The 11,476-nt window shown below is 39.4% G+C and overlaps 1 protein-coding gene across 1 annotated transcript in view; it reads right to left on the bottom strand.

The window, feature by feature from the left end:
- The window catches only part of PRSS12 (protease, serine, 12 (neurotrypsin, motopsin)), a gene marked incomplete at its 5' end in the record, with an annotated part of 23,768 nt that extends 16,599 nt beyond the window's left edge, over positions 1-7,169 (bottom strand). Inside the window, 4 exons of the mRNA XM_009084571.1 lie at positions 280-458; positions 3,078-3,228; positions 4,827-5,005; positions 7,031-7,169. Of these exons, the coding sequence (XP_009082819.1) occupies positions 280-458; positions 3,078-3,228; positions 4,827-5,005; positions 7,031-7,169 (648 nt within the window). The remainder of the gene's footprint in view (positions 1-279; positions 459-3,077; positions 3,229-4,826; positions 5,006-7,030) is intronic.
- Between the last annotated feature and the right edge of the window lie 4,307 nt (positions 7,170-11,476).

Genomic DNA, 11,476 nt, shown 5'->3' with positions numbered 1-11,476 from the left:
CTGAAACACCACTGGTACACGTGATACCCAGCTAAGGCATGCCCCAGCGTGGCAGCTGGCACGTTACTGAGGAGCCAGGGCTTTGTGCTGAATATTTCCTGTACCTGTAAAATGTCCATAGCCAACAGCTGTTGGGTACAAGAGTTCATGTTGATACTGTCAAAACACTTAATTACTGTGGGGTTTTGTGCATCTGCAAGCTTTAAAAGTGCTCTTCCCAGAGCTGTGAACTCTGCAGTTGCCACTGTTTTCCTGTGTGATTGTTGGTCATGGCAGTACCTGTGAGAGGTGTGCAGGAAACACCAGCATCTTCTTTGTGGCCGCAGTTGTGTTCTCGCCAGGAGCTTTTTGGACACTGTTCTATGGACAGTTCATTTCCTGTACACTGCACTTCATCCAGCAGCACAGGGCCAGAACCTTCTCCAAAGTAAGCCTGGCCCCATGCCTTGGCAACACCCCTGTTGAGATGTAAGGAACAAGCATGCTGAAGACTTCCCTTTTCTGTGCCTTTTGAGTTTTAAGCATGACTTTCCTAGAAGGGATTATAGATGTACAGCTTGGGTATGAGGATTCCAGTTCTCATTTTCATTTCACGTTTATACGTAGTAAAAATAATCCGATATATATTTTTATAGTGACTTTCATCTGTTGTCCTCAAATCACATTAATCAAATCTCAAATACCCAGATGAGACAAATAAAAATGATTGTTCCCTGTTTAGTCATGTAAAAACCATGACAAAGTAAGAACAGAGAGCAGACCAGTGCCTTGTGTGGGGTATACTATATATCAGCACAGAGGATTTTGAGCACAAAAAACTACATCCTTGAGATGTGCAAACATTTCCTGAGTGCCTTACTATTCTTTCTCTTGTTTAGGTTGTTAAGTAACTATCCATTTTTATATGCAGCATTAATTTACTGAATAATGGTATTTTCCAGTGATAGAAAAAAGAGCCAAGTCCTCCACCCCTCCTATTTCAGAAAGTGCTGCTTTTCAAAGTGGATGAAATTGTGAGTAACTGTATAGTAAACTGAGAAAATATAACCCATAGGATACACTTATTGCAAATCTTGGTATCCTATATGTATTTAAGTATCTAAATAAATAAACCCATCTTGGTTTTCCAGTGTATCTGGTACAAATGCTGGTTCAAATGTATAGAAAATGTTAGGGGAAAAGTGCTTATTTATTGAGAAGCTGGCTGGAGTCCAAAAGATCATGCTTAAGTACTCTGCATGCTGAAAACAAGTCACACTGTGATCTAGTAAGATTCTCTAGAGTTCCAGTTATAACAAGGGGAATTTGTATCAAGCAAAAAATATTTATGAAATGAAGTAATAACATAAGTTATCACTATTTTCCACCTGCTAGTGGTAGACTGATACTCTGAAGTTTTATAGGAGTGCTGCAGAAAAGTTGAAGGGGTGTGGGAGTTGCTTTACTTTTACAATTTCTGGCACATTTCCAGATGGATTAACAGTATGCAAATTTAGATTATTTTTAGTACTTCAGAACTGGTCTACTGCCACTGTTGGTAAGATTTCACTTCATACTAATAAGCACATTTGTCGTGACATGTTGCTTACTTAAGAAATTCTGTAAATCTCTAGACATATTTCAAAGAGACTTAGCAGACTTAGCACCATCTTAATACAATTTATTTTCTCAGAAAAATGAATCAAATTAGAGGCATCTCAGAACTGCAATGTCTGATTATTAAATGTAAGTAATCAAAAGTTTCAGTGGTAATCAGTAAGGAGGCAGGTTAAGAGCATTGCACTTGTCATGAGTATACAGAAATGCAAAGCAGAGCTTAGTAACTCCCCAGCTCAAACGCAGGAAAAGCCTGTAAGAAGACAGACTTTCAATTAGGTATTCCCCACTGAAAATGTACAGGAATAGAGGATGGGGCAAAAATAAAAATCTGATGTCAGAGAAGCATGTTTGTTGCCACATGACTCACCAGGAGATCTAGTAGCTCTTTAAGTACTGCACAGTTCTCATCTTTTTGAGCTGATTTGGGGGTCACTGGCACTCCAAGGCCTCAGTTACACAGCAAGTACATGCTGGGGGCCACCCATTCATGTCACAGAGCTTCCTACCTTCAATGCCACTCCTTTTAATCCATCATAATCACAATCCCAACAGGGTTGAACAGGAGACTTCTGTTCCAGTCTCCTCTGCATCTACCTACTTAGTTCTCACCCGGTCTGTCTCAGACATAATCCTCTTCTCCTCCTTGGGACACATCTAAGTATCATCTCTGCATCTTGCTCCTAGTTCTTTCCCTCTTCATCCCATCTGGCCTTTCACCCCAATTGTTCCCATCTCCTTCCTCTCTGATCCAGCAGTTCTCTTAGTCTCCCACTTCTGCAGCATCTTTCCTCAAATACCGAAGACTTCTCTTCTGTGTGGTATCCAAATCACCCCTGGCTGTTGAGGAGCAAGAAAATCCTGTTCTGCTGCTGTGACTGTGTTACAGACCATGCCTAGCTCAGACAGAATCACTGACAAGCTGAACTGTCAAAACTTCAAACAGATCTCTACCTTGGTATATGCAAACTGACAATCTTCAGAGACTCGTGATTTAAACAAATCTTGAGAGATTCTCACAGGCATGCCAAAAAACATATCCTTTCTGACAAAGCAGTGCTCTTACACCAAAGCAAGGAGGCTGTCAGGCTCTGCAGCAGAACTGATTGTAAGGATTTGAACAGTCAAAACAACTTCCTTCCCTTCACCTATGTTTTTTGATTGAAATTTTACAGAAATTGTAGTGAGTTTTTACTAAAATGTCAACATCTCTTCTGAGATACTTCCTTTGTCTGTCCTACAGAAAATTGGCCCTATCATATGACACTGAAAACTGTATCCTATAAAACAGATCTCCAGGGAATTGAAAGTAGTGGCACTGTACCTGAGCCTTCTGTAAATAAACTTAGTTACTGCTCCAAAGTATTAGTGCTATTTTAAAGGAGCATCTCTTGACAATTATGCTTCTCCTAGCCTCAGTTGTGTATCTGATAACTCTCCTGCTTTGCTGCTGGAATGAAAAAACACATAGGAAAACAAACCCAAGGCCAAGCTGCCGACAGACAACTTCAGCATCTGCATCATCCCACTGGTCATCACAGACAGTCCCCCACTGGCCACCGTGGTAGACTTCTACTCTTCCTTCGTGAGGGTTGCTGCCCCCAGCCAGCCGGATCGGAGTGAAGACAGGGGCTGCCACCAAACACAGGATATAGAAAAGGTCATTTACTTCCCAGAACAGAATCCTGATAGTAAAGAAAAAGGAAGATGTATAAATAGTTTCTCTGACATCACTTAAGAATCACTTTATTTTTTCTAGCTAGATGGAAAACTTGCAATTAGAGTACTTAGAAATTAATTTCCCTATGCTCCACTCTCAGTAGCTGAAGAATATTGCCCAGACAAGTATCCATACTGATCCTGAATTACTTAAGTGTCACAAAGCATTCACAGACACTTAGTGCTGTAAGGCCAAATCCTACAGACAGTCTGAGCAAAATTGTCTCTGCATAGGCTTGGTCCTGGAGGGTAAAACCTGAAGTAAGACGCAAAAATTATTTCATTAACACAGAATTAGAAATTCATCCTCATGTTTTCTCATTCCTGTAGAAATTCCAGTCAAAACAGTGAAATCTCATTGACTGGAGTCTCACTTTCATTCTGCAAGTATTGTTCTGTTTCTGGTCTTTTGAAATCATTAGCTCTCTTCTGCTGCAGCAAGAAATTGGCTTGAAAGCATCACTTCTGCAAAAGGCTGTAATAATGCAAACAGCTTAAAATCATATAAAAAAAAAACCCACATAATTGCTCTAGGTTATTTTAAAGTTTCATGATGTATAACATATGAACGATTAAAAATGTGAATAATTTTTGTGTAGCTTTCTAACCAATTAATGCTACTATTTCATCTATTTCTTGGCTTAAAAAATATTGAGGGCATTTCTCCAATTTGATGTTACTGTTTCACTGATATGAGATCTGGGTTTTTGTAATTAATTAAGAAAACTAGTTGCAGTAGAACATGCAAAATGTGAAAACATTTATAGTTTCCAGTTTCTTTAGGCAAAACTACTTCTATCGCTTTGGTCCTTCACCTTGCCTCCTAGCTTAAAAAGATTCTCCCTTCCCTCTGCTCTAGAGTGTTCTAAATTAAGACCAAGATGTTCTTTTAAAAGTCATTTATCAAAACATTGCTCATGACTAGGAGAACTTTGGAAGAGAAATGCACCTGCCTTTGGATAGCAATGTAAGCAGGAGGGCAAAGGCAGCACAGAAGTGGCTGCAGCCACACACGTTTTGGTTACAGCTGAAGAGATTGCCATTGCCAGCTCCTCAGCACTGCCAGCCCAGCCTTCCCCCAGCCCAGCAGCACCTCACGTCTGATGGCATCACTGCCCCGGTAGCTGCTGTTTAGCATATTGATTAAAATACGAAGAATCTTAGAAACATTAATAATACTTTTTCCTAACAAGATAATTTTGGCATTACAAAAAATTTGAGGGGAAACAATCATACTTTTACAGCCAGAGATTGTTGCTACTTCACCCTTTCTCACAACCTGCATCTCAAAGCAACAATTTGGTTGTTGTATATGGAAAGCTGTTGAGCTAGTTGCTGCTTGCACAGCACAGAGCTGTTTCTTTGAAGCAGTTAATGATGCAATGATTCAATCTGTTTCATTTTCCGTTCCAAGAAATCTTAATACTTCTTCTTATTTAATAATGAGTAAATATTACCACTTCTATTTAAATAAGATAAGGAGTTCACCAAACCATGTGTATCTCTTTTACCCAGGGAGGAGCTACATGTGACAGCAGCTGCCATTTTTTGAGGACATGTTCCATCCTGCCAGGTGTCTTTTTCACATAACAGTATGTTTTCTTCATCACCACGACAACGCACTTCACTCCAGAAAACAGGGATAAGGCCCAGTCCAGAAAATGGTATGTGTTTTGCTGTACCTTTTTCACTGTAAGAAGAATGACCAGGATGGGATATGAGAATGGGAGGAAGGGGAATAGGAACATTTTCTCATATATAAATCTTGGAGTAGAAAAGAAAGGGCTTTCTTCAGCAGTGTAAATTCATCACATTTTCATACAGTTCAGCATTGTCTTCTGCACAAAGCAAAGTAACAGATGTGACCCAGTTCTCACCATTTCATTGTGGGATATTTTAGTATAGTGTCTGTGTTGCTGCAGGGCCAGCTACATTCCTGTTCTCCCTGTTTTTAACTACAAAAATCAACACAGAGTCCTCAGTCCATAGCTTAATCTACAGTATCAGCCCACTGCAGTTGCACTTCCAAGGAAGGTAATGCCAAGAGGCCTTTCACCTTTATCTTCTCCTTTACTCCAAGAAAACATACCAATGCTCTGCCCATACATGTCATATGCTGTGGTTGTGATGATGGGACAGTGAAACCACCACATTCTCCATTAGATCAGGCCCACATCCATTTGTCCCATTCAGCCATTCCCACCCATCCACAGCTCCCTTTCCCTTCCATCCTGAATCTACAGCAACATTTATTGAGCCATCTTTTCTTCCATATAAAGCCCAACAAAATTATAACAAAGCCCAAATACTGTCGTATCAAAGAAACAGATGAGTGGCAGCACCTGAACAGCACCAGGAATACCTAGTCAGTTCACCTTGTGGTACACAGATCCAAATTTCTGCCAAACACTCGTGATAACAGAAACTTTGAACTGCTATTAGCTTGGGGCTTTTTGGCCTGGATTCAGCTTTGAGCCATTTCTGTTGAAAAGCCCAAACCATTCACCCGTATCACTGAACTACTTTTGCTAACAGCAGTCTCAGTCAACTGAAATGCTTAGGGTATGGGAGGCAAAAAGAACTTGCATGGAAATGAGGAAAGGAGACACTGCACGTAGACAGCTGAAGTCATAAGCAAAATCACGGCCTCCAGATGGCTGAACTTTTATCTCATCTAATCCTCATATTTTTATAAGTTGGCATGGTGTTTCCAGATTAGTATTGAACATTATAAACCAGCTTAGATTTTCTTCTGGCTGGCAGTCTTAAAAAGCGAAATAATCATTAGGAATGTCACAATGCAAGTCTGCTATAAAAGCTCCTTACTGCTTGTAGCAAGCGAAATCACTACTTTGGTATGTGAGTGAGAGAAATGTTAGAAAGGCAATAAAACCAGCCAAATTATGTTAAAGGGTCCCGTTGATTAACTCCATTCTGGCAGCAGTGGGAAGTGATGGTCAGTGAGGACAATGCAGAGACTTTCAACCTATCCAATATTCTGTAACTCTCTAAATTGTTGCCCTGAAAATGTAAAGCTGCAAAACTTGCCTGGTTTTGGGGTTTGTTACACATGTGCAACTCTGAAAGTAAACCACACAGATTATCTAGCTAGAAGAAGATGTGCACAACAAAGATACCACATTTTCCAAAAACCTAGGATAAATCCCAGATGTTTTTTGGCAGGTTGGGATGGATGATTACCAGGGTAACCCCATGCTTCTGAGAACCAGGAATTTTCCTGTGATTGGGAGCTCATGTGGAGTCTAATGCTGGACACATTTACATAGTTAGCAATTCAATAACCTCACTGGAACTGTTCTTAGTTTGCACATATATGTGAGATCAGGATCAGACCTCATATTTCTGCCCTTGTGGACATCTCCCAGATATCTTGTAGAGCAGTTTTTGTTTGCCCTAAGCTTTTTTGACCTGTTCACACATTTCAATTTGAAAGCAAAGCATCTCTCCTGGACTGCTCCTCTCCAGATGCCATATGCATCTTTGTGATGGAATACTGCATCTCACAGCAACCTCTTTGAAGTATAACGTGGCTGAAGTGAGCAAAGGATTCTGAGAACAACTTCAGCATTCAATAACTTCCAAACAGAAAACACAAGCATCAAACACAAAAAGCCCTCAGGATTGAATAAACAGGTTGCCCTTTATACTGAAACATCACTAGAATAAGTTGATTTTCACTCAGACTGAAACTTACCCAAGTGCAAGCTGTCGACACACGACTGTTGCATCATTATTGTCCCAATGGCTCCCACAGATTGTTCCCCAGATTCCATTCAAATAAACCTCCACTGTACCTTCAAACTCATTCTTGCCACCCTGGAGTCTCACTGAACCTAGTTAAAGAAAATTAAAAATGAAACAATTAAGCCTTCATGATATTCCATTGCTCAGCTGGTATATCCCACACAGAAGACACCAAACCTCATTTCCATCTGCAGAGAGAGTTCCTGTTTCATGTATTAGTGAGCTGCTTCCAAGAAACACTCTGGCACACCTAACGTACAGTGATATACAAAAGGATATAAACTTATTTTTTACATTTTGCTTCCTATACTGAAATTACATCACATTTCTGATCTTTCTGATGCTACAACTTAGCTAAAGATCTAGCAAAAAAAGGTTTATAGACTACACATAATTATTTAAATGTGATTTCTTCTCCCCAAATGAGCAAAAAGTACACATACACACACATATATATATGAATGTTATGCTTTTATCTTTCACAAAATTTCATTGAACTTAAGGGAATCAGAAACCAACCACATGGATTGCATAGTTGCTCTGACCCATTATGAATATCATGGATGTCTGCAGTTTATTTTAGCCAAAGAATGCATTTGTTCATACTTATTCTCAGACAGAAAAACATTAGATGTAGTCCTATTAATTTGTGAGAGGTCTTTACCAAATTCTCAGACAAAGCGAGCTAAAAGGAATAAGGAATTGTGTCTAAAAGAAGTGTGGGGGGGGAAATCTGCTTCTTGAGAGCTACAGAACACAGAAATCCAAGAAAATTAGCAGATTTTGCATTTTTCTGTTGCAATAGTTTTACTGGAGATGCCAGATGCATCTGCTGCCAAAGATACCAAGTGCCACTGGTGAAGGTGGGAAAATGCTGGTCCTAGGTATAACTCCACAGAGGCAGAGCAGAGAGCCATAACAGAGCAGTAATTCAATGGGAAATAATACCTTTCTGTTGAACTATCAAACAGCCCAACTGTGTGAATTAGTATTGCCTGAAATCTCAGTTAATCCATCTGCTTCTGTCCTGTGATCTACTTAGAAGCTACACCATCACCCAGTTTGCAGGGGGTTTAGCAGTGGGAAGAAATAGTCCATGTTTGTGGCAGCATTTCACTGTGTATGTGTTTATGTTTGTGAAAATAATAATAGTAATACATAGATCCACTTTTTCTCTCAGTTTGTGTCCTGGTTTTAATTAAGTATATTTTATAAACCACGAAGCCAAATGACTGCCAAATAACTGGAGGAATTAATTAACCTCAGACTTGGTTTTGCATGTTCCTTTCTGCCTCCTATTTACTTTCTCAACAGTAACCTACTGTGCAGTAAATTACAAACAACATTTCTCTCTCACTCTGTAACATGAGCTGAATAAGAGAGGATTATTACTGAGTTAATCATAATGATACTGCAGATAAAATGTTACACATTATCTGTCTTCATAGATTTTTTCTTTGTGTTTTTCTGTATATGCCACATACAGACAGAGTCTGGAACTCTGTTTATTTCTGCTCTTCACCAGACTTTTGTATAGACTATTATTTTCACTTGAAACATTAACTGCAGTCATAGCAAAGTGATTCCTGACATACCAGAAAGCAAGTTTGAAGATGTCATCTCCCAAAATAAGTTTACTTTAGTGCATGATTGCTTACAGTAGTGCATGACACCTACTGAAATCAATACAGTGTTTCCTGAGTACACATTACACAATGTTTCTGTCCAAATATTTGAATAAAGGAGTACTTGAAGAATAAAATTCTCTTCTAAGGTCTCCATGGCAGAATTTGGCTCACTCCTCTTTCTGTATTTACAGAATTCCCAATGACAGCAGTAGAAGAATTAATTCACATACACAGAGCAAAACACACAAGAAGATTTTTAAAGGTAATTTTAACAAATTTTAAACATTCTTGATTTTCACCTGATAAGTTAATCTGGAAAGAAATAAAAAGAAAACCTATTTTTCCATGTAACTAATACTAAATCTGTTGATTAATAGAGGTAACCAGATATATGGTATATGCACTTTGAAGTATGTATCAACTTATATCATATGACAAGTCATAATTACGTAGCAAACAAATCAAAGGGCACACTAATGAGAAAATTATTTCTCTGTTGTTTACTCAGAATGTTATGGTAATCACACACCTGGTAGTTACATTACAGGATCAAGAGATACATAGCATGGATACCTCATAAAGCACAACAGAACTTTAAAATCTAGACTTTCATTACAGTAGCTTATTTTTTCTTTCCCGTAATTAAAACTCTTACTGCGTAGTGAAACACAGATCTGTGTTTCCTGTGTAAATTGATCATAGGGAATTGCAAGATGACCAGCATGATCTGCCATCGTGCATGTTTATGCTGTATTACCAAGTATCTATCTGTGTGTTAATTTTTTTTTTGCAAGATAGTCAGTGTTTGCTTTGATAAGCACTTTAATTCATAGGCAGCAAGGAAACTAGTATTTAGCATGATGAAAAGGGTACTTGGTTAATTTTCAGTTTCAGTGGTTAAGTCTTTGCTGTTACATTTTAACACCTCAAGCCCATACTGCACCCCAACACCTGTGCTTCATTCTGTGCTGCCCCTAGAGCACAAGAAGCTCTGGAGAAGAGCATCTGAATTACTTAAAAAACAGGTCTGGCTTAAGCATATGCATTGGAGGCTCTAGGTTTCTGGAGGTGTACATAGAGTAGCATCTCAGTTTTTTAAGCTCTAAGTTTTCAGCTCTTCTAGTTACTGAACAAATCTAAACCTGCTGGGAGTAGAGCTAATGCAGGAGTATCTACTCTGGTTTTTATTCAGTGCTCTGAGAAACACTCTCAGCTTTCCACCAATTCATTATGGTGTCAAGCCTCTGCTTAAAGTGCTTATCAAACCTACACTGCCTCAACAACAGGGAACAGGAGCACTGGGATCCTGCCCATGGCTCTCTGCCCTCCTCAGCACTGGTCAGGAAGCAGAAGGATGAGGAGAGGTGAACACAAGAGTTAAAACAAGGGCACAGGACCATAAAGCAGGCCTACCAGACAGCTCTAGGACACATACTGTGGTCTTATTACAGACTTAATTCACTCCTGTATTAAAGAATATGAATCTACTGTCTTGAAAGAAACTCCTTCATTTATAAACACTCAGAAGATATGTATGCATTTCTTCTAACTGTGTTCTAGCTGAGGTTACTGATGGTCAATTCATGTTGTTTACATGCAGTCTGGTAATTTTAGTTGTCCTGGTATCTGCCCAAGTCAGAGTCTTTCCTATCTGCTATCACTGTTTAAAGGAGATTAAGTTATACTTGCAAATGCAAGGAAGTAAGGGTATCCCGTGGGTGCTGCTGAGACTTGCTCCACAGCACCTGCCATATAGGCTCAAGATGAGACACTCAGGAAGAAAGGGAGAGGAAAACCACTCAGCCAACTTTTAATTAACTCCAAAAAGCAGAAGAACTTCAAAGGAATTCTGCTGTTGTGCTTGGCCTCTTTTCCTACACCATTCTCATGTGCAGAGATGCTGGCTAACTTCAAACCCTGTTGTATTTTTTGCATTTCACTGGGAAGAGGCATTGTTACTCTGTGTGGCTGAAACAGAATGGGAATCACTTCCAATTCTGCTGTACATGTAAGTGCTGCAGCAGTGGGGTTTATGGTGTTGGCTAAAGATATGCTAGTAGTTCCTTCACAAACACCTGTGTCCAAAGGTTCATAATTTGGCTGCAAATGCAGATCTGGAAGAGGGGTCAGAAGTAGAGGTTGCCTGTGCCTTTCACCCTGGTGCTGGGTGCTCTGAAATGGCAGCTTGAAAGCAAAGCAGAAGTATTTTGAATTTTGGAGATCTGTAAAAACAGCATATATTTTTATTTCTGCTGTAATTTCCAAGGTGTTCCAGCATGGGATAGTATCACAGAAAGGCTCTGCATTGATAGGCTCTGCACTGATACTTCACCTCTGTTGCCTTGGAGTCAGTTAGGTAAGTCCAAATTGACATCACATGTGAGTGACTCCCATTGACACATGCTGTATATCCCATGTAACCACATCATAACTCTCAGTATTTCAGAACACTGCTGGATGATTCATAACACACATAAAAGAGTCTAGTTTCAGAATGAAACTAATTCATTGGTTTGTATGAGGTACTTGTCAAAAGCCACCTGTAGTATAGGTCAAATCTCACACCAGTTCAAATCAATGGAAACCTTTCTTCCCCTCCAGGATTAGACCTGGCTAAAATCAAAGAACAGAATCCTGCTGACTGCAGCAAAACTATGGATGACATTGCCAATGTTGTCTATCACTAAGCACTTCTCTCAGTCTAAAATTATAATTCTTTCCCCCTGGTATTTTAACCTTGAAGAAAGGATGCATCCATCAGAACTATC

This window comes from Acanthisitta chloris, unplaced genomic scaffold (genome assembly GCF_000695815.1).
Source record: "Acanthisitta chloris isolate BGI_N310 unplaced genomic scaffold, ASM69581v1 scaffold31951, whole genome shotgun sequence".
NCBI classification, from domain to species: Eukaryota; Metazoa; Chordata; class Aves; order Passeriformes; family Acanthisittidae; genus Acanthisitta; species Acanthisitta chloris.
Note: the sequence above shows the minus strand (reverse complement) of the source record. Positions and strands in the feature narration are given on the sequence as shown.